The 22,635-nt window shown below is 45.1% G+C and overlaps 1 protein-coding gene across 2 annotated transcripts; it reads right to left on the bottom strand.

The window, feature by feature from the left end:
- Nucleotides 1–1,193: 1,193 nt before the first annotated feature.
- Nucleotides 1,194–21,583, bottom strand: LRRC8A (leucine rich repeat containing 8 VRAC subunit A). 2 transcript variants are annotated; one of them, XM_063174870.1, is made up of 4 exons: nt 21,515–21,583; nt 20,030–20,155; nt 9,362–11,525; nt 1,194–6,623 (listed from the first exon to the last, which is right to left on the bottom strand). In XM_063174870.1, the coding sequence occupies exons 3-4, from the start codon at nt 11,516–11,518 to the stop codon at nt 6,348–6,350; spliced, it is 2,433 nt and encodes an 810-aa protein (XP_063030940.1). In that variant the 5' UTR covers nt 11,519–11,525; nt 20,030–20,155; nt 21,515–21,583; the 3' UTR covers nt 1,194–6,347. The 2 variants fall into 2 exon arrangements, with proteins under 2 accessions (XP_063030940.1, XP_063030939.1); XM_063174869.1 differs by having other exon boundaries at nt 21,476–21,546.
- Between the last annotated feature and the right edge of the window lie 1,052 nt (nt 21,584–22,635).

Genomic DNA, 22,635 nt, shown 5'->3' with positions numbered 1-22,635 from the left:
GGATGCCACCATTGTAAAGCCTTCTCTCCCCATAATTTTACACAGAAAGGCTGACAGTACTCAGACAAAACTGGGAAATGGCTCCTTTTCCTTCCCTTCCTCCCCCTACAAGAGCTCTTTCTGCAGACTCAACATTTTCTCCTGCCAGCTCTGCAAAAATTCTGGCAAGCTCCATTGGAGGCTGCCAAAGCCCAGCCCATGTCTGTAGGAAAGGTGCAGATCAAGTGTTTCAGATGCCTTTGGGACTGGCACAATTACCCCAATAAGGGCTCCTGTTGAAGCCCAGCCAGCTCAAGCAGCTCAGCACTCACACCAAAACTGCTGCTGTGGAGCTGTCAGGGTTTTCAAGGAGGAAAATTTTCCACTGGACCACCTCACCTCTCCTGAAGTCTCTGATCAGCAACAAGTGAGAGAATATTTAATGAGAAACAAGGAGCAAAGGAAGCATGATTTCCTCAGCCCCTCAAAGACCAGGTAAGTCCTCCAAAAGGTAAACCAGCCAAAAGGAGCTGAGGTCCAGGTAAGCCTTAGATAACAAGGGACACTGTCCTCTCCTTTCTTGGGGTTCAGTCTTGCATTTCATTAAAACTCATCAATAAGCAGCATTAGGAGCTCCCACTTACCTGTTTCAAAGCCTGCTTATGTTCTCTGTCTGTGAAGTGGGGCCAATGTCACTGTGGTCAAGTAGTCACAGACAAAGGAAGTGAGGGAAGGCAAAACTCAAGAGAAACACCTTTCTACACAATAAAAGAGCTGCACAGACACTCAAATTTTCTTTGCAAGTCACAGGCTGATTCTCTGTAACACTTCATGAATTGGGAAAGACACATCTATCAGCATTTCCAGTTAAGGAGCCCATGGGGAAGGCAGGAACTGAAATAATTTACCAGTCTGAAGACAATTCCTATGGCAACAGCCTTAAATTCAGAAACTGTTTTGGACACTTGTAAAGTGATAGTGAAATCTGTGACACAGCCCCAGCTTGGCACGGAGCAATACCTCTTTTTTATACATCTACTTAATTCATAGAGGATTGTCATAATCCACTAGGACTTTTGTAATGAGCAAAAGAACCCAATAATCCTACACAATAGCTGCAATTATTAACATCTGTCTTTTGAAAAGTGACATCATGGAAGGCTGAATGCCTTCATAGACAGGAAACACCAAAGAACAGAGACATAAAAAGAAAATGCAAATTAAAACTTTTATTCTGGTGAAGTGTCCAGTTGTACAAGTCTTTGAGAGCTAGCAAGAGCAGCCTTCAGTGCTCACGGGGAAGGTGCTGTTGTTCAGCTGCCCAAACAATCCCACATACAAAGTGAATGTCATGATTCTGAAATGTTACACCAAGTTTCGGGTCCCAGATGCCAAACCACAGCCCTGCTTGTGCATTTACACAATGGGAGTGAACCATGTTTAAGCCATGAGTAGTGACTTATTGAAATGGACACATGTGTCAGCTGTAAAGATGACTCAGGCTCAGTAGCCCCCTTCTCATTAAACCTCCTCCAGAAAAACTCTTCCATTGTCAAATAAAATTCCTTTAAAGGAAATGGAGGAAGGGATGGAAAATTCCAGGGATCCTAAATTAAGCCTTTGTGTGAACTCACACGAAGCTGACCTTTGCCATTGGGGTCCAGCAATTCAAGTGCTGCTACTTTGGAAACTGGATTTAGGATATGAGATTTCTGGAGAATTTCATACTCCCAAAGCAGTTTAATATTAACCCATAGCTGGAGGGAAAAGGGTCCAAATTAAACTTTAATAATCCTGCCCCATTCCAGTTGTGCTTTGTACACTGTTAGAATGAGGTAGGACAGAAAACTCATTCACTTTTGGCACATGCTTGGGAAAATTACATTATCCACTGTGGCCAATCAGTAGGGTTAAAATGGCAGAAAAACTTTAAAAATGAAGTTTAAGCAATAATTTCCTAGTCAGCATCCCCACAGCCTTACCTTAGGTGACCTTCAGAGCAGGTGACTCTGCTTACAGTATGACAGAATTGTCTGGCAGTGAGAAATCACCCCACAAGTTAGGAAATCCCTCCAGGGTTGAAAGAAAAAGAATCCAAGGGATGAGTTGGCTTCAGGCAGGCACTGCTACAAACACACTCCAGGGAGAGCAAGTGCCTCTGGGGAGATGTTCCACTAACAGATCTATAGAGAAGGCACAGCTATTGATGAGGGGGAAAAAAGTTACTCCTCCCCTGAAGGAGGACTGAAAAAACATTTAAAAATCCAAGGAACTCAAACCATGCGAGTTCCATTCTAAAGCAGGAAAAGAGGTAAGGAAAGGAAACAATGTCACAGCCTAAGAATCAATAAAATTTGAAACTTTTTTTCCAGACCACTCATCCTCTGTAAAGGATGTTATTGTTCTCAAAATTCCTGGAATCAATTGTTTAAGAGGGAAAAAAAAAGAAGAGGACTTCATGTGGATCAGCAACAGAAAGCCACTTAATACTATTTGCAGTAATGAACACCAAGAACTTTAATTAAAATGGAGTGAGCTAAATAGAGTGTATAAATGGTAATAAGAAAAAATAAAAAATGAGGTAGGCTATTAAAAAGAAGTGACAATTAATATGAAAGAACAGCACATCATGAAAGATACCTGTAACAGCTATTTAACCACTCAGACTGACAGAGTAAAATACTTCCAGCTGCTAAATTAACTGGGGATCAAATAACAAAATCAGAAAGCAATCTGAAACACAGAACAGCTTCAGCTAACATTCCAGTGCACAGTGTCAGGGTACAGCACAATTTTACACATTTAATAGGTTTTGTATTCCTTGCCTTTCAGCTGGTTCAAAATAATGAATTGCAACTTATCACTTTTTTGGGTATTTAGCAGGAAAGGTAAAGTGCATGTCACTAACCTTCAATCCTAAAATGGGATGAGCATCCTTGGGATCTCCAACAACTTGTTCAGCTCAGAAGTGCTATTAAGGAAACAGGTGGGTTTAATTCAAGTTGCTGTCTGGCTTAGCAGCTAATAAATAATCTGGTTTGCAACTGTTTTGAACAGCTTGTCAGGAGAACAAGACACTGACCAGGGCAGTGACTGTCTGCTTAAACTCAATGCTTTTTGTGAATGCACTGATCTGTCTCAGAAATAAACCCCCTAACCTTCAGTCTGATGGAAACTTGAAGGAAAATAATATTCATGGATTGAATACTTGGAAGTGAGGATGGATTGTTGATGTAAGGACATCCCTCACAGAATGAGCAATCCAGAAAAGTTTGGGAAGTGACTCGCTCTGCTGTGGGTTGAGTTTTGCAGCAGTCCTCAGTGATAAACATGTACAGGACTCATGGTCTAGATCCTACCCTTGGAAGTTTTAAAGCTTTTTCCATCTCATCATACAAGACATACTCTGGAAGACCAAGCAGCACATATCAGACGTTGAATAATGCATATTGCTGTCTTTCAGAGTGACAATGTATTTGTGTCACTCTGTGTGTCCAGTGTGTCCAGTACAAAACATTATCAGACTGCTCATCCCCATTCTGCCACACAGGGAGCTCTCAAGCCCTAACAGCCACAACCAGAGTTAAGCTTGGACTATTGCAAAAGCAGCACAAAGCTGGCATTTTCATGCATGATCAGTTACCAGCTTGTCTTACAATTGCTTTGCACACCTCAGGCCCAGGGCAGTCTCTGTTCAGGAAGCAGCAGGAGCACAGCACTGGAGCTGGCAGTCCCTCCCTTCTGGCAGAACAGCCTGTTGTTCACCCATCCTGCTGGGACTCAGAGCTGTTCAGGAGCATTGCAAGCTTCTAGAAGCACTGCAGCATACTGTCAGGGGCTGTTTATAGAAACTCTAACCCAGCTGTGCAAAGTTTAGGTTGTATAACTTAAACCACACCTGGAATCAAAAGTCAAAGCACTCATCTCCAGTCTAGGCATCCTGGAGACATCTCACTGCTCCTGTGAGCCAGGTGAAACTCCCAGGGGTGCTTTGCCCTTTCAGCCCTTCCTGCTCTAAAACACATGAGTAATAAAACAGTCACCCAGTGGCCTTGAATAGCAAACAGAGTCCATATCTCCATTCAGGGGCTGTTATTCTCTAGTGCTATCTTTTAGCACAGACTAAGGAGAAAAGCACCCACCATTCCTACCATCCAAACAGCCCCCACATCCACCACAGGGAACTGACTAGAAAACAGCATTTCTGTAGCTAAGCCTGAAGCCATTCATGCTTTACTCAGGAAACAAAGCAAACCTAACAATTTCTGTCCTTTCTGTGATCCAGAATGCTTGGGCAAATACAAATACAATCCAATCAACATCAGTCCTTCCCCATCCTTTCAGCTGTGGCCCCAGCTCTAACACAATTTCAAGACACTAACCCTATTAGAAGCCAGAAAAGCTTTTACAGTACCTTGCCTCCCAGATGGAGATTTAATTATATTATCCCCTGGACTGTTTAGATGTTTCATAATGAATGCACTAAGGGAAGCAAGATTTACATTTTTCTTAAAAGCAGTTTTATAAACAGATCTCCTGATTTTAATGTAGCTTTATTTAAGCATCTGAACATCAATAAATCCAGAGTCCAGTTAACATTGTTCATGGTTTCAGCATATTTAGTATATATTTCATATCTTACATCTGATGAAGAGAGCCACACTGTGCCTTATTGCCCCAGCATCCACGGGATCACCACAAGCCAGGTGATAAGCCAGGGCACTCCTGGCAGATTGTCAGGAATCACTCTGGAGCTGGATGGAGCTTCCCCCTCTGTACACATGGGAGGCCTCCAAACTTCTCATCCCCCAGCTTGCAGCACTGCACCTTGGAGCCAACCTGATGCAGAATGTTACAAGCAGGACCTGTAGGTCCAGGTGCCTCCTCTTCCTTCTGATGGAAAAACGAAAACCTTTGTGTCCTGGAGGCATCTTAACCACCCCACCTTAAGGACAAGATAATCAGTAACTGTTACACATTATCTACCTCTGCCAGCCCAGAAGGTTGAGGGGTTTTTTGACAAATACCACCAAACAGGTTGAACTTGTTTCAGTAAAGGCTGCTCTGTTTCAGGAAGTCAGAAGAGCTCAGTCCACAGAGGATTCTCATTCTCCTCCTTAACACTGAGGGAATGAAAAGGGAAGGAACAAACAAGAGGACAAGATTTCTTTCCCAGCACCAGGTTCAATCAGCATTAGCCTCCTATTTAGGTCAAGAGGTGTAACAGGAACTGACAGCTGTTAAAGTGAGGGGAGCAACAGAAGAGAACAATCACACAGCTCTCTAGACTGCATCTGTGAAAAACACTGGCAGAGCACTCAACAACTTAATTTAACAACTTAATTTTGGGGGAAGGCAGAATGGGGGACAAGAGGTGCAGAGGAAGCCCAAATTTCCTCTCCAGCCCCATGAGAGCCCCTGACACACTGGCCAGTTGTACATTTCTACTTGATATGCAACAAAATAACAGCAATTAAAAAGTAACTTGGAACTAAAAAGCCAGAAGCAACTCAATGCTTCAGAGAGTAGATTAGACAGTCCAACTGCTTTTTATCCAGATCTCTCACCTGCACTGCAACCATCCATTTCAGAACAGGCTAAAGCTCTGGAACTGTGTCAGTGCCTCCAGGACATCAGCTGGAGAAGGACGCTGTGATCTACTCACCCAAGAAAGTGACTTGAAACCATTACAGTAGTGCAATCTTAAAGGTTTGGTTCCTTCTCCAGGGGCAGAGGAGAAGGTGGGGAGTGTGCAAAGGGGAAAGAAAATTAGTAAAAAAAAAAAAAATCTGCCTTCAAGCAGCTGCGAGATGTTTATCTCCCAAATCCTAATGCCAGCATCGAGATAAAATCAGCTGTCTGTGTCCTATCCCACCCCAGTCTGGGGGCTCACTGACTGAATCTGAGTCCAGCTGTCACAGAGATGGAGGTTCAAGAGGTTTTCTTGTCTCTTGATCTTTGCTTGCAGGACACTCGACTCCCTCAGCCCCTGACACATACAAGCCCTATTAGGAGCAATGCAGCAATCCCCATATTCATTTTCTCCTCCATTCAGAGGTCATTTCTTCTCACCAGCACCATCCACCTCACCCCAATTCCTGTTCAGAAGAACAGCAACACCTCTAATTCCCCCTGGGCCCTGCTCAGAGGCCAATTAATCTGTCTTGATCCTCATCCTGATCCCAAGCCTCCCCCATCCTGCATCTGAGGCAAGAAGCTGACTCATTCAGAGTCATGTTTGTCAAGTACTCCTTGGCCAGTTTGATAGTGATTGGAGCGGAGAAAGGGGAGCATCTGGGTGAAAGGGGACTGAAATGGCCTTTTGCTTCCTTCTAGTTGATCAGAGGCTTTCCCCTTTTCTCAGGGGTTCAAGCTTGCTCTTTGTCTGCCCTCCAGAGGCGCTCTTTGACTTCCAAGGGCAGGGTGTTGAACAGGTCCTCCTCCACCACGAGCCCACTGCGTTTGAGCAGCGGGCACTCCCCCAGCTCCACGGGCAAGCACTCCAGGCGGTTCCCGCGCAGCTCGATCTGCGACAGGTTGGTCAGCTCTCCCACCCGCGACGGCAGCGACTGCAGCACGTTGTTGCCCAGGTTCAAGGTTCTCAGCTTCCTGCACTGGAACAGCTCTGGTGGGAGACTCTCAATCTGAAACAAAAGAAACCAATCATAGGCAAAGTCACCAACAGACACAGGTGACCAACAAGCCAACACGAAGCTCCAAGATTTACAGAGTCATTTTCAATCATCCACTTCTCCCTTGAGTGAGTTCTTGCTTTCTGAGCTTCCTGCTTTGGGTGCTCCCAGTGCTATGGTTGTATGGATTCCTCTTTCAGACACTGCACTAGTTACAAGAGATCACCAATGATGGTGGCTAAAGCAGATGTTGTCTCCAGGATTAGAGGACCAGAAACTTGCTCACAGCTGGGCTACACTGTGAATGCTTTCATCTGTACTGGCTTCTTTCCATCCCAAATCCTTAATTCTGTCACTGGATCTTAGTTCCTTTGCTTTAAGACGCCGTTCTACATTGACATTACACTGCACAAAGACTGGATTTAATCAGGACTACTAGTTGTACCTGTGTAATATCTGTCACTTTACAGCCCAACCTCCTGGCCCTGAGAACCAGGAATCTTCTTCCATCCTTTCCATAGGGCTACGAAATGTTGCAAAGACTTTCTAGGCTCCAAGTCACAGGGATTTTTTACAGTGCCAAAAATAAAACAACAACTAAGTCAGCAGCTGTTAGCTTTCCCAGCACCACCTTCAGGTAACCATGAATCACTAATTTAGTAAGCCTTATTTCTAGCAAATCCTTGTGATAGTCCTGTCTTCCCAAAGAATTTCTTTCTATGGCTAAGGTTTAGCAAACACTAGGCTAGAAACTAAATGCAGCAACTCAGGATCCTCCCCTTAATACAAAGTCTCAGCTTGGAGGCTATAGTTTGCCTTTAAAAGCAAACATGACTCCTCTAAACTCAAATTATGTAGCATATCATTTGTGCTAAATTAGCCTGTAATCCATTCTGAATGAGGAGCTATCTAAGAAAAAGCCAAGATGAAATGAGACCAATTAGAGACAATTCAATGCAGTCATTGTTACTGGTACTGGAGTGTTTTGCAAACAGCAACATATGATCACAGACTCTTAAAAATAATAGAGTTATTTGAGGGACAAGTATTGGTTTAGGAAGGAAGCAATGTGTTAGAACAGCCTGCTTTCCAGGACAGGACAGCAGTGCCAGCCAACTCCAGAAGTCTCTATTTACTAACACTGCTCAACTAGGAAAGTGCCAGTCTACCAATCCTTGTGTTTCGTGCTGTCATCATTTACGGGGAGTAACCAGGCTGTCAGTAATTCTGGCTTGCCCAGGTACCTAGCACAGGTTGGCTGTTCCATGGGGTCCTCACCACCTTTTGTTTCTGAACCCACTGGAGCAAAGGCTGCTCCAGCTTTCCTGTTTCATGATTTTTTGGGTTTTTTTTTCCCAGAGAGAAATGGGTGGTGCCACACTGTGCTGCAGGAAATGGAACTGCCTCTAACTCCACTCATCCAAGAAGTGCTCCACCCCAAAACTGCAGAGGACACTGCAGATTAACCCTTGGGAAGCTGTGCTAGGAAGGCTGCCAGAAGGCAAATGGTGCAGAAGTATCTGAGTTCTAAACAGTAACACACCACAAAGTTTACCACAGCTTCAGCCACCCACACAAACAGATGCATAATCCTCCAGTGCCAGGAAACCCCAGTGAGCAGATGTTCAGCTGGAGCTGCTGAATGACTGCTCCTTGTCTGCCCTTTGCAGAGGCACAAACTTTCAGACACTAACCTCAACTTATGGCTGGAGTTTTAGGAACCCTGTCTAATATTGAAATATACTAGAAATTAAATACTTGATTTGAGAGCACTTCTGTGAAAAGCCAAAGCTGTTCTGTGTCTCTCACAAGCAATCTGGCAGTGTTCAGCCAGCAACTGATCTTGCCAATAGTGGGAAGGACCTTGATACATGACAGTGAAAACTAGGACTGCTCCAGACAATCCTGCTTGGTCCCAGAAGAAACCAGAAGCAATTAATTATCTGTCTGGTATTTGTACTTGTGTTAGAGGCTCTTTCAACTTAAGATTATTATAAACTCAAAGGGAAAAAGTCTCCCAGGAATTTGCAGACAGAATGAATGAAAGCTTCAGGTTTGTCACATATGGTAAATGAAGTCTCCTTAGTCTTAAAAAAAGAAACAAAGAACTAGATATGGGTATAGTTTGCTTTAAGCAAATAAATACCCTTCAACAAAAGCCAAGAAACATCTTATGGTAATCAGGCAGCAGAGCACACTTGGTCATCCTCTCTTATCTGCTCTGCACTTAGACTGAAACAAAAAGAACATGTTTACAAGACCAAACTACAGAGCACTCTCTGCAAATGCAAACTACTCTAAGGAAAGCTGTAGGCCAGATGTGCATTCCCTACATGGCTGCTCCCACAGTGTATGTACATGTCTGAAGTAGGCAGGTTTAAACACATAGTTTTAGATTAAGGCTACAGTTCCTCAGATGTCCATTTTAAGCCCAAAATCAATGTCAATCTAGAGACTACATGCTTCCAACTGCAGAGAAACAACTGACCTCCAGGGTTTCTAAACAGCCTCTAAGTGGCACTTGGAAGCAGCCTCACTGTTGAGAGAAGAAATGCAACAGGACAAGGACTCTTGGAAGACAGGCTTGCCCTGGAGCTATCTGCAATGTTTGGCCTTAGATAAACCCCTCAGAGAGCTACAAAAGCAGTGCCAGTTGTATCCACAGACCATTGTAGCATGTTTAATCACACAGATAACAGAAGTGCCAGCACTATTTCCTCACACAGCAGCTTAGCTCTTTGCTCACTTACCCTGTTGGCTGTCACAGCCAGATTCTGCAGGTTTTGAAGAAGTCCAACATCTGGGGGTATGAAAGTTAAGTTGTTGTGGCTGAGATCCAAGTACCGAAGCTTTCGGCAATAGAAGAGCTGGGTGGGGATCTTTTCTATCTTGTTACGGTTCAGGTAAAGGCGTTCCAGGTTGGTCAGGTTGCCTATCTGCATGGGGATGTAGGCAATGTGGTTGTACCACAGTTTAAGGCAAGTGAGACGATGCAAGTGCTGGAAGCTGATGATTTCCTCAATAGTCTTTAGGTTGTTGTCCTTCAGGTCTATTTCCTGCAGATTGTGGAGGCTAAAGATAGAGTGAGGAATGCGCTCCAAGTCACACCGGATCAGCTCGAGCTCTGTCAGGTTGACCATCTTCTTAAGGCTGTTGAGGACAATGAGCTTGGTGCCCTCATTGTTGATGGAAAGCTTCTGAAGATGGACACCAACATCTGTCACCACCTGTGGCAGTTTGGTGAGGTTACTCTTCATTCTCAACACCTTCAGCCTCTTCAGCTCCCTCAGTCCATCTATGACAATGTACCGGTTGTTTTCAGCGCTCAAATTCCCTGTCAGGTGAAGCTCCTCTAGTGTCTTCAGGCTATAAATCCAAAGAGGAATCTCCTTAATGTCTGTGAACTTGATGTGGAGAGATTTCAAATTCTCCCTCAAGAAGGCAAGGGCTGGGGCCTCAATTTTGGCAGCTGTGTGGTAGAGCCACAGTTCCTTAAGGCTGGTGAGCTGAGCAATGCTGGGGGGAATAGTGACATCAGGGATAAGCTCCAGCTTCAAGACCTCCAACTCGATGAGGTCAAAGACTGTGTCAGGAATGCCACTCAACATGAAAAGATGCAATTCCAGCTTATCCTGAGAGTTTTTGGTGATCCTCTGGCGTAGTTTCTCCAAAGTCCACTCATTGTTGAGGTTCAGCTGCCGCAATTTGTTCTCACTCACCTCTGACAGAAAGACAGCAAAGCGCTTGGAGTAGAGGGGGTCGTACTGATCGATCAGATGGAGCATAAAAGCAAAGTCATTTTTCACGTCAGGAATGTCACTGTAACTGCTCTCCTCCCGGATGGACTCAAAGGAGTATTTCTTGAGTGACCGCCTCAACATCCACCACAGTGTGTACATGCAGATCAAACCATAGAAAATCACCAGACTGATGTAGAAAGAAGCCAAGATCTTGAAGAGAGTGGCCAAAGGATGAGCACAGCGGTACATCCTGTAGCCAGTCAAGCTCTCAATGTCCACTTTACAGTCTACATCAAACGTTATGTTGTTGACATAGTACACTGTATAGCAAATTATCAGAATGAACTTGATTACTTTTATTATGGTCTGTCTCATGTACAGGCGATAAACTATGTCTCCCTCTTCCACATGAGTACGGAACTTTTTCACTTTCTCAAAGAGTGCTTTGGCTTGCTCACCTTCCTTTTTGTCCAAGACACCAGTCTCAGACCTGTCCACAATCCCTTGCTCAATTCGAGACTTTGTTCTCTGCAGCATGGGAACAGTGGCTTCCACATCCTCACTGACCGTGGAGGATTTCTTGTCCATGGAGCCATTCATTTTTCCAAATGCTGGTTTGGTATCACTCTCTTCCACCACTGTCTCAGACAATGCTCTCGTTGTCCATGGAGAGTCAAAACACTTAAGCAAAATAGACACAAAATGCTCCAGCTTGGAGCTGGTCCTTGGGAACTTGAACCAGAAGTTGCTACAAGCCAGAAAGATGAGGGTATGTAGCAGCACCAGATAAGGAAAATACTTGGCAAACCAGTGCAGACGGTTCTCATAACACACCGCATCCACATAGTTGTACTGGTGCCGGTCCAGATCGTATCGGATCCCTGTAGGCCCCGAATCAGCAGAGGAAACAAGACTGGTGTTGTAGTAGGGACGCTCCGGGGCTGCCACTGTCCATCCCCTGACAGAGTCATTGCAAGAGTCTTTGGTAACCCATTTACAGGGCAAACAGATCATTTTGTCCTGGGTGACCTGCAGCGTCCCTCCGAACACGGCGATCATCAGCATCACGATGGAGATGTAGTCCGTGAACACGTCCCACCACGGCTTCAGGATGCGATAGGCTGGCTGGGTGTCAGCGAAGTAGCGCAGCTCGGTGACTGGAATCATGATTCACCTGGAAGCAAACCAGAAACAGCTTAGAGAGTTTTGTCTTGCTCTTCAAGAGGGCATGAGAAAACACATGTTAAGTGCTGGCATAGCAAAACTGGGATTAGCTGAGATGCAATTTCAAGTAACTGTGAGACAAATGAATGAGGCTGCCTGTGAGTCATTTGCTATAGCCCAGGCGGTGACATTTGTTCAGCCTTCCTTGACAAATTGTCACAAAACCTCAGAACTGGTATTTATTGTTAGCAGTCTGTGGGGTAAGACACTCAAAGAAAGCTCACAGGGCAGACTTAACTCCCTTGACCAGACCAGTACTTGGAAATTTACTGTTTTATCCAGGGATTTTATTTCAGGGATGAAGGAATTTGCCAGCACTGTTAGAAGTGATAAAATCTACACACAGACCATATTTATCATTGGTTTGTTACTGCTCTACATAAAATTCTGCATATGGCAGAAGGGACAAGGAAAAATATCTACATACAACACAGTTATGTTTCCTAGAACCACTTCATTGATGCAACTCCTTATGACATTCATAAAACAAGCTGGAAAAGAGAAAAAACATTGCTCAACATCATGACTTTTCCAATTAAGTAATTTTGGCTTCCTTCCTTTATGTTAATTCTCCAAGGAAAGATTAGCTACTTGCCTTCTGAGAAATTCAGTACTGAAATGCTGTAGCAGCTGGGTTTTTGCCTTCCTTCAGAAACAGAGGAAGGGGGAAAAATACTTCGAAGAATTTGCTTCTCTGATCAACCTAGAGTTCATCCCAGCAGGGATTTAAGTGTCACAAAGGAAATCAAAAGGTTCTGGGAAGCACAGGCCTGATGGCAGTGCTTATTCTGTCCTTCAGACTTGCAGATGAAACTTTGAGCAGGCTCTTCAACAAGCCCCAAAGCCTGACTGATCCATAGATAATGGAGCTCACAAAATTCCCCTATTTGACAGGTAACTCAGAAGGACATGGAGCCACTGTAACTCATTCTAATGACAGTGGAAAAGCAGTAACACCACAGCATCCTTCTAGCAGAGATCAGGAGCAAGACAAGCATTAGTCTTTCAGTGATTTTCAAACTCACACAATTCAAGTATAAAGGAGAAAACAAAAATTCAAGCATGCTATCCCAAGCCATAAGATTTCATTTGTACAGACAGTCCAACAAGTCCTGGAGGGCCAAAAGCTCAATATCACTGGTTGAGACAAAGCCTTTTGTGACTAGGGGAGGTGCCCCTACCACCTGCTTTGGTAGAATTCAAGTTTTTATTTAAAATTAACTTCCACCACTGAACTGCAAAGAAAGCCATTCCTAATGTGAACTCAGAAAGCACCACATTCCCTAGAGACACTAAATACAGAACCCTATTCTTTGGTTTGCTGTTTACAACAATAAGTGGTCAAATGACAGCTTTGGCTCAGCGCTGCTTGGGAAAGTTTCAAGCAATTACAGGTGGTAGATTGATAGATGAAAACCATTCCTGAAGTAAAATTTTTCCTTCTGCCCATCCAGGTCCACCACTACATTAGTCCATCACAAAAGCCATACTGGGGAAATTCCACTTCCTTTTGGGGGTAATTTTGAGAGAAAAAAGTGGTATTACCTGTTCTACAAATTCAGTAAAACAAGGAACAGCAAATCTATTAATGATCAACCAGCAAAATCACAAACAAGGGATGAAAACAGTGATGTAGAGCACTGTCAGAGGAAAAAAGTGTCCTGTAGAACCCCAGAGAAGTGGCTGACACACCTCTGCAGAAGGAACTGCACTAAACAGGGCAGGAGAATTGTGCATCCACAGGGGAGGGAGCAGCCAAAGCTGAACCTCTTCTGGACAGCACCTGAGCAGCCAGAGGAGCCTGACAAGGCTTTGAAAGCCTCCCTCCCAGCCCTGTGACTGCCTTGCTGCAAGCCCCAGGCAAAGCATTTCAGCTTCCTCCTTGGAATACATCTGCCCCAGGGAGAGGAGAGCCCACGTGCAAGGTACATTTAGGAAAAGCTGTCTGTGAGTACTACAGAAATAATAACTGCAGGATAAAGCAGAAGCTCTCTCTACACACCAGAACACCTGAAATTAATCCAGCAGTTAAACAGCTATTCATGAAAGAACCTACTCCTTCTACTCCATATCAAGGGGAAAAAATATGCTATCTCTTTCCTCTTGCCTTGATACTACTTGTCCTCAAAGGTCCTTCCTGCTTCCTCCCTCTTGGTAGACAAACTTGTAGGAAATATCAGACCCTCCATAGTAAGATTATGAAACTGGGATGAGCTCTTTTCAGGAACTGGGGTCTCATGACATTTGCAAACATGTGGGTTTACTCAATTTGTTCAATCCAGAAAATGCCTCTTTCCCACAAGAAATGAACCTTTTACTCACTTTGATTTGTAGCTCAGGATATGTAGGAAGGAAACCAAAAAGAAATTAGCACAGCTGGCTCCCTAGTTCTGCTTACCAGTCACATGGGGTAGGAAATCCCCCTTTACACCGTGCACTTACAAGACACCTAAAAAAAATCATGAGCATCCCTTGAAACCTATTACAGTTCAGTGTCAGCAATTAACAGGGTGGAGCAGGAAATCTCCTGCCTTCCAGGAACAATGACAGGGGCACTAGGGGAAGAAAAGAACATTGACAGAAAATTCCCACTTCTGGCAGCAGTGGAGACCCCATTCATTCCAGTCCCAAAGAGGAACAATAAAACTAGGGGCCACCTTTGCAGGAGCTGGAATTTACTGTCTCATCTAACCTTATTCCCAGTATCTGCAATGAAAGGGAAAACTACCCAGCAAAAACGTGAAAAAGTAGGTGGGGAAAGTCACATCCCTCCTCACCAGATTCCCTGTGCATGCAATTCAATTCTAACTCCTGATGGTTCTACATCAGGAGATCATCTTGTCATCAAATGTCATCTTTACTTTGTGAACTCCATCCTGTAATGATTTTAGAGCACGATTCTTGCTGCAATATTCTCCATGCTGGGTTAGAGCAGTTTAGAGCATGCTGGGGTGGATGACAACAGCAGACTACAAGTCACATTCTCAGGGCTCATCTCTGTCACTCGAGTCTCCCATGCACAGAAGGATTCTTCCCACAAGGACTGGGATTTCCACCACTGTACAGGGAGAAAACACACAGGTAGCTGGAACACCAACTCCCCCAACATGGGCAGTAGAACAGAGGGATTTACATGGAGGGCATTACTCTGGCATAGGACTGGGAACAATTCTTGCATGAAGAGAGCTGGCCAGAAATAAAGTTACCTCCGTTGTGACCAAGAGCAAACAAAGATCTCCAGGACCAGAACACAGGAGATTTCAAGCTTCTGCTCTTTTTAAGGGTTGGATTCCAGGATGGTACCTCAGCAGCAAAATATTCACTGTGAAGAAGCTTTATTTGCCAAGTCACTTCCAGCACGCAGCCTCACCAAGGGCTGAGCACAGAACACCTGAACTGAGTGAATGAGTTATGACAAAAACAGCTACAGAAAAGGAGGTTCAGTGTCAGGGCAGTGTTGGTGAAGAAGGGTCCAAGCTCTTTCACATATACTTCAAATGGCAGAACCTCCACTTGGAGCTCAGGAACAGGCAAATGTGCAAGTTTCCTCTGCCACAGGAAGTCATCAATACTGAGATTCTGAGAGAGTGCTTAAGGATAAGTTGATTTTACTAAACTTGCATAAGCTGATACATGAAAACTTCTGTCCAAACTCCTCTCAACTTACCAGCCACATCTACCACACAGTCCCCCACCCCTGCCCCCTCAGAAATGACTTTACATTGGAGGGTTTCAGCTACATCAAGCAATACTACTTTGAGCTTCTCTATATCCAATAAAGAACCACCTCAGGTCATTTGAGAGCAGCAACAGCTGAGATTGTTCAGTAAAAGATCTGTATGTTAAAGCCCCATTGTTATATAACAGGCTCAATACAGCCAAGATAAATATGCTCCTGGAAATAGTTACACATTCCATGTTTGGCTACTACAAACCTCTTCAGGGCCTGCAAATTCACCTGGACCCAGATCTGCATCCCAGCAGGGACCATCCCTGCCTCAGCCTGCTGGGCACAAACCTACAGCCTCCCCACTAATGCTGAACAGGCTGTCCCAAGTGAAGGAACAGCAGCTCCAGACTTACATAACCAGCCTGCCAAACCTACCCAGCCTCCAGCCAACCATAAGCATCACCAAGTACTAATCCTATGTTTTACCAAACACACCTGGAGGAGAAAGATAATCACTCATGTTGGAATAACAGGGACATTCTGAACAAACCACACCTACACAGTAAAACCAGTCAGAAACAAGATTAAATGCATCTAGCTGACAGACATCATAAAAGCAGCAAGTACCTTCTTAAAGGCTGACAGAGCTGAGAGCATGAATGCTTCCCACAAACCACATGAATTAACAGAGTAACTATTCTCTGATTTTTGATAATTCCTCTATCCAAAAACATTTAATTCCAAAAACTGAAGATTGACCTATTGTCAACAGACACCTAGCTGAACAGTACTTCAAATTCCTGCCTGCAGCTGCTGGCCAGCACATCCAGCTCAGGACAGAGGGAACAGAAACAACATCACTGTTCTGTTTCACTGGCCAGTTTGTCAGCTTGACTCATCATTGCTGAATACTTGATCCAGCCTCCTCTTTCCTCCTTTCTGTTACTAACAAAGCTATTGGCCAGAAAACACTTATATGCACAACCTCAAGACACATAGAAGACTGCACAAACAGCCCTGATTTTAAGAAAATCCTCACATTTAGTCTCACAACACAGTTCTGGGTAAGTAGATGTGGATGAATTTTTATGTTGAATCTGGCAACCCTTTGGTTTCGTCTACACATATTTTAATTATCAGTTGATTTCATTTTAAATTGTGGACTGCAAAGCACAAGTCAAACCCTGCTGACAGAATTTCTTACCTCTCAGAAGCCCAGAGAAAGAGGGAGTTGTTCAGGTGCTGACAGCATCAGAGGTAGATAGAGGAAATAAAAACCGTGATGCTTTCAAGACTACAGGCCTGATTATTAACGCGCTACAACACGTTACAGTAAGTTTTCAACAGAGCAGAGCTTCCCTCCTCAGCAAGCTGCCACCTGAAATTCTAAAGAAGGGCATGACACAGAGCTCTTTGTTCAAAAATCAGGAAATGCAAGAGCTTACTGGGCAGAAATGGGACTGGGAATTTATGTTTCTCCTCCCCCATGTTTACTAGGTCCAGAATTAAGAAGGGGGGAAAAAAGGGAGGCTGAAAACAGAGCTGCTTTCAGGCACCCCTCAGAAAACCTTCCAAGCTCAAGAACAGCCACATGATCAACTGGAAAAGCCCAAGACAAGAGATGGAACAACTGCAGTTGTTTTGTCCTTTGCTGCTTAGAACAAAACAGCAGTGAAGCCAGACACCAAAGCCCAGATAACCATTATTCCTGTATCAGGCCCCTTCTGCTTTAAAAAGATAAAACCCTCCTGTGGGACAAAACATCTTCTGAGGCAGAGAAATGAACATGATCACCAGATGATCTTTGGGGTCCTTTCCAACCCAAACCACTCTATGATTCCATGTCAAGTTAAAAGGGTCATTTATCATTTTGACAGGGTGGAACAGGCAGTGAACCCAACACTGAAAGCAGGCTAAGGTGGTTTTCACAACGTTCAGCCCCACCCAAGCCACATGACATAGCACAATGAAGTGAACCCACTGCGTCACATTGTCTTTATTGAAGTTAAAAAGAATAATCCACCTACATTTGGAGTAGTATTTTATCATCTTCACACCTAGCCATTAATTGACTCTGTCAGATGCAAGACTGTCAGTCTCAAGCTTAGTGCAACAGCTCCTGTTTACCATCACACAGCCACACGTGTCCTGACAAGCACAGGGAAGGAAGAACAGCTGCACCACCAGAACAATCCATGCTAGACTCAGCTTGGCCTGCCACATTTTCTGCCTCCTGACAGTGTTTTCCCCCAGCTGCACAGAACTGAGCACAGTCTGTAGTTCCCAGCATCACTGACACTTGGGGCAGGGACTGTGTGCTGGTGTTGTAAATTTAAGTCCATCAGATGACTTGCAACACTGATGTAAACCAGAGCAAAATGGCTGTGTCAGCTTATAAATTATGAATGTACATGGCCACAGGCTTCCTATCCAAAATTAATTTTCTCTTTGCCATAACAAAAATGCTTCAAGGACAGGGCATTGAACCTGTCCTGGAAAAGCACAACTGGCTGCCTCCAACAGGACACAATGAGGCAGTCCCTTGTGCTGCCTGATAAAGTGATTGAATTAATTCTGCTAGTAACTACTCAAGGAAACCAGACCAGCTCCAAGCAGCTCACCAGATGCAGGAGGGGCTCTTCAGCACTGAACTCCAGCACTGAGAGCTCGAGGAACCAGCTGCTCTCAGTTCTCTGTGGGAAGGGCAGACAGAGCAGAGCTTTGGCATAATTAACAGCAGATAAGAAGTCAACAATAAATTCCAAGTGAGTAAAAGCAAGGATAACTTAATTCATTGATGACAGACTGTCACAACATGCACAAATCCATGGGTGTTACCACAGCTATTTTCAAGCTCCAAGAGATGAGCCAGTCAGGATGAAAGACGACAGACCAGAGCAATGCAAGACAATTAAGACATCAACTATCAGCACACCAATATCTTGTCCCAGCCTGAGCAAAGAGGAGCAAGTACCTCTTCATACATTCCCTACAGGGCTTGCCCTCAGGACTACCAGCTCAGAACATTTTCTGACTGTATTAGTTAATAAAAAACAGACCACCTCACCCTGCATCATCAAGGCCTGATAAAAGCAAAACTCTAAAAGAGAACCTGTTAACTAGACCAGCACACATCTTTACTGTGCACAGAAGTAGGCTGAAGCTACAGGAGCAGCAGTCATTAGAGGAGCTTTGTGAATTGCCAAGGTAATTTTATAGCACATGTAACAATGTTTGGTACACAAGGTGAGGGCAGCACTGCTACTTCAGCAAGGGGGTCAGGACTGAATTCACCTTTCAGTTTCAAAAGCAGTTTCACAGCAGTAGGAAGGGCAGAGATAACCCAGCTATAGGAACTGGATTTCAAGTTGCAATACAAGACATGCACCACATCAACAGTTTAAGAAAAAGCATTGGAAGCATTCAAGAGACATTCTCCAAACCATGTAGACTGCTGAATGCCTCTTCAGTATTAATGTGCAAAGCCTAAACTGAGGCTGGGTTTGAAAACACTTGTAAAATTGCATAAAGGGAGACTCACCACATGGCAACTGAAGACTGAATTTTAACTGTCACCAAAACAATAGATGTGCACAGCCCCCCTCACTTTAATGAGCCCCACACAGAAATCCTAACAAACCCTTCTCCAGCACCACTCACCAGACAGTGCCCCTCTATTTTCTCAGATACCAGTTAAGCTCAGTTAAACACAAAAACACTTGCTTCTGAAGTACTCTACTAAACAAAAACCTTCTTTACTATTTGGAAAAAGCACATGAAGGCTTCTACAAAGTCCGCTCTAATCAAACAGCAATAATTTGATACATGTGACCTCCACTGCTTGTTTATTTTTTTTTAATAGCACAAGGGACCCCCAAACCACAGACCATCTCTCCTGACTGCCTGCAGCAGCTACTATAATGTAACCAGCTTCACAAAGTCATCACTGGAAGGCTTCAGGCACTCACATCTCAAGCATGGCAACATTAGCTTTTAACACATGGCTTCTGGCATGCTTTAAGGAAATATTTATGCATGTTGTCTTTGACCTACAAGAATTAAAAGAGTTTTCAAATACCACGACAAAGTTAAAAAAAGAAAAGGGTCAGTGAACTGCCAGAACACCAGATGAGCCTGAGGGGTTTCTTCTGTTCTGGAATGAACACAGTGCACATCCCTGCTCAGAACACAGCCAAGCTGGACAGAATTCCCCATCCTGAAGATGGGCACAGAACTCTGCAATGCCTTTAATCACTGTCCCAGTGCAGAACCAAGGAGGCTGGGAGATTCCTGCACCTGGTTTCTGTCATTGCCCAACTGACACCCACACAGGTGACAGGTGAGTGCGCTGGGAAAAGCTGCCTGGAGACGCCTCTACAGGAGGACAAACATCAGCCCACGGGAAATGGAAGGGCACCCACCAAACCAACAGCTCCTCCTACTTCTCAGCTGCATTCCTTCCAGGCAGCAGTCACCAAAACATTTACCAGGCAGCCTCTGTATTTACTGTTCAGTGCAGTAACAAGTCAGGGTTTATGTGGCCAGGATTTAGTTTTATGGGTGACTATATAATGTTATATTCTACTTTTTACAAGGCTCGGTTCCTTTGTCATCTCCAAGCTAAGGGCACCCAGAATTTAATTAACACCACCACAATTAAATACCACCACTCCACCTTTCCTCAATATCAATTATCTCATGCACTGTGCTTTGCATCTATGTTTAAGCAAGGTCTTTTTTTTTTTTTTTGGCTTGACCACTCAGAGCTGGCCCAGAGCCCTCACCTTGCAGCAGGGTTCTGCTATCTGCACGTCAGTTCTCTGTGCTGGAAGTGGCTGATATTCCTACTTGCTGGATCCCGAGCGAGTGCTGAACCGCTGCACTCCCCACAAGCCATGGGAACAGTTTCCCTGAAATGAAACACAGATTATCAGCAAAAAAGTGGGGATCGAGATCACAGAGGGACATGTAAAAGCTCGGCAAACAGTATCTAAGAAGCAACAAACAACTCAGAGGGTCACTGGGAGACAGAAAGAGACATGCTGATACCTGGAAATATGGCAAGAACACTAGGAGCCAAGTAAAACTCAGCAGGAAGGAATTTCCAGTATCTGTGATTCTAACAGAAGTTACCAAAAAGCAGGTGTTGCAGACCAAGCCAAAAGAGATGCTGAATGCTATTATCACAACTAAGGCTACACAAGTAGAGGCAGAATAACAAATCATTGTCAGATGGGGAAAGAGATGACTTTACTGCCTAATTTCTAGTCTGAAAAGCCTAATCCACTTTAAATGTAACTTTTAGGTATCAGAAAACACAGATCACACTCCTAACCACTCCAGATCCAAGCAACTGCCCCCTTCACTCACAACACGGCTCTTCTTGAAGTGGAAGCAGTTTAGCACCATCAACAAAAATTACAACAGAGATGGGGTTTTTTTCCGTGCTTCCTGCATGTCAGCACAGGGCATGGGAAAACAGGCAAGGGAGCAGATCCTTAGAGGGATCTCTCCAGCATCCAGCCTCCCAGCCATGTAGGAGAGTGCTGCAGAACATCGGAGAGCGTTGTGTTAACAGGCAGAAATGAGAAACAACAGACAGACATCAGTGGGAGAAAGTCCAGCCGCATAATACTGAAGATATCCGAGGGTTCATTCCTCTTGATCCCAAAGTTACCATTCGGACTGACAGACTTTGAAGCAACACCCTGCAAACCAAAGCTATTGCATTTTAGCCGTACCACAGTGCCGCAAAGGCAGCACCGGGAGGACTCTCTGACCTTCTCCCCGCTCCAGGCAATGGGTACCAGCCTCAACCCCGCACACCTCGGCACCAGCCCCCGCCACTCCACCGCGGCTTTCCGGACACATAAAAAAACATCTTCTGGGAGATATAAATAAACCCCACCGCCCTTCCGTCCGCAGGTAACGAACAGCGGCGTCCTCCCCTCGCTGGGGGGACACTGCGCACAGCCCGGCCCTGCCTCACCCCACAGACGGGGCGAGGACCCCCCTGCCCCGGGCGCTGTGAGAGCAGGGACGGCGGCACACGGAGGCTCCGAACCGCTGCCCAATTACTCAGCAAATCCTTCCTGCTCGCCGCTTCCGAGCCCCCTCAGCCGCGCCCCCCCCGACCCGGCGTCCCACCCCATCCCCTCCGGGACATCACCCCACAGGGGGACGCGTCCCCACAGCCCGCCCGTGGCGTGAGGGGAGCGCGGCACACCCACCTGCCCGCCGCGGCCGTGCCGGGAACCCACCGCACCCACCTGCCCGCGGCGCCCACCCTCCCTTACGCCGCTCCGGCGCCTTTTGTCCGCCCTGCCCGCAGCGGCCCCGCCCCGGATCTGACCTCACCCGGCCGGCGCTGCCACCATCGCCTCGTCCCGCCGCCATCTTGGGGGTGGGCATGGCGACAGGGGTGCGGCGCCATCTTTGTGCAGGGCGCGCCCCACAGGGGAGCGGGCGGGAAGGGGGGGGGAGTGAGGGCGGCGGCGCCATCTTGGTGCCGGGCAGCCCTTAAAATGGCGCCAGTCTTAAAGGAACAGAAAGCATTCAGCTGCTGAAAAGTTTGTGGTGCCCTGAAAAAAGTGATTCACTGGTAGTTATTTTTTACTTGTCTGACGTAATGGAGAACACTGTGCAGTTTTCTTTTTAAATGAATAAAGGATGGTTCAAAGGCATTAGTTGTAATTTTATTGGTGTACAGCAGGCAGTTCTGAGTGGTTAAGTGCAGCCAATTTTAACTTGTCTACGCCAGTGATGTGTGGAACAATAAAGTAAGTGCATTTGTGGCTTTCTAGGAATATTATAAGTCTTAGCAACTTCCTGTAGCCACAGGCACAGCACCTATACCAGAGGAGCTGGGATCCCAGTGCCAGCACATAGGGCATTAAACTTTTAACAGCCCAGTGCAATAGCTATTTTTTTTTTTAACTCAACGCTAGTTAAGAATTGTTCATGTCCCAATGCATTTGTTAAATTAAAATTACCTGAAGAAAACTAAGGTCTTAACTTTCGTTGAGTTTCATAGTAAAAAGTACAAGGTCAGATGTGTCCTTTACATCACTGACCTCATCCTGAAATTTCTGCTGAATTTCAAGAGGGCATTAAGGTGAAGTTTCATTATACTGTTCGACCAATATAATGTCTGAATCCTGATAGAGAAGTTGGGGGTTTCTGTCGATCCCTTTTCCTCCTTACTCCTCCCTGCCCACATCTTTTTCCTTGCAGGACCTTCTGCCATCATATCCCCCCCGAATCAGTTCAACTCATGGACCTGACAGAAAATTGGCCACTTTTCTGTCAAATTGGCTTTTTTCTAATATGTCTAATCAAACTAGTTCAGTTCAGGGGTAAACAACAATCAGGGAAGGTACAAGGCTAGTGG

This window comes from Melospiza melodia, chromosome 22 (assembly GCF_035770615.1).
Source record: "Melospiza melodia melodia isolate bMelMel2 chromosome 22, bMelMel2.pri, whole genome shotgun sequence".
NCBI classification, from domain to species: domain Eukaryota; kingdom Metazoa; phylum Chordata; class Aves; order Passeriformes; family Passerellidae; genus Melospiza; species Melospiza melodia.
This window is presented reverse-complemented; position numbering and strand designations above follow the sequence as displayed.

What these genes read in the sequence shown, in the direction of transcription:
- LRRC8A (XM_063174870.1), bottom strand. Translation starts at nt 11,518, where the DNA reads ATGATTCCAGTCACCGAGCTGCGCTACTTCGCTGACACCCAGCCAGCC. An exon ending in TGGCTGTGACAGCCAACAGG is followed by an intron (nt 6,624 to 9,361) that starts GTAAGTGAGCAA and finishes CTTTTGTTTCAG; the next exon opens with ATTGAGAGTCTCCCACCAGA.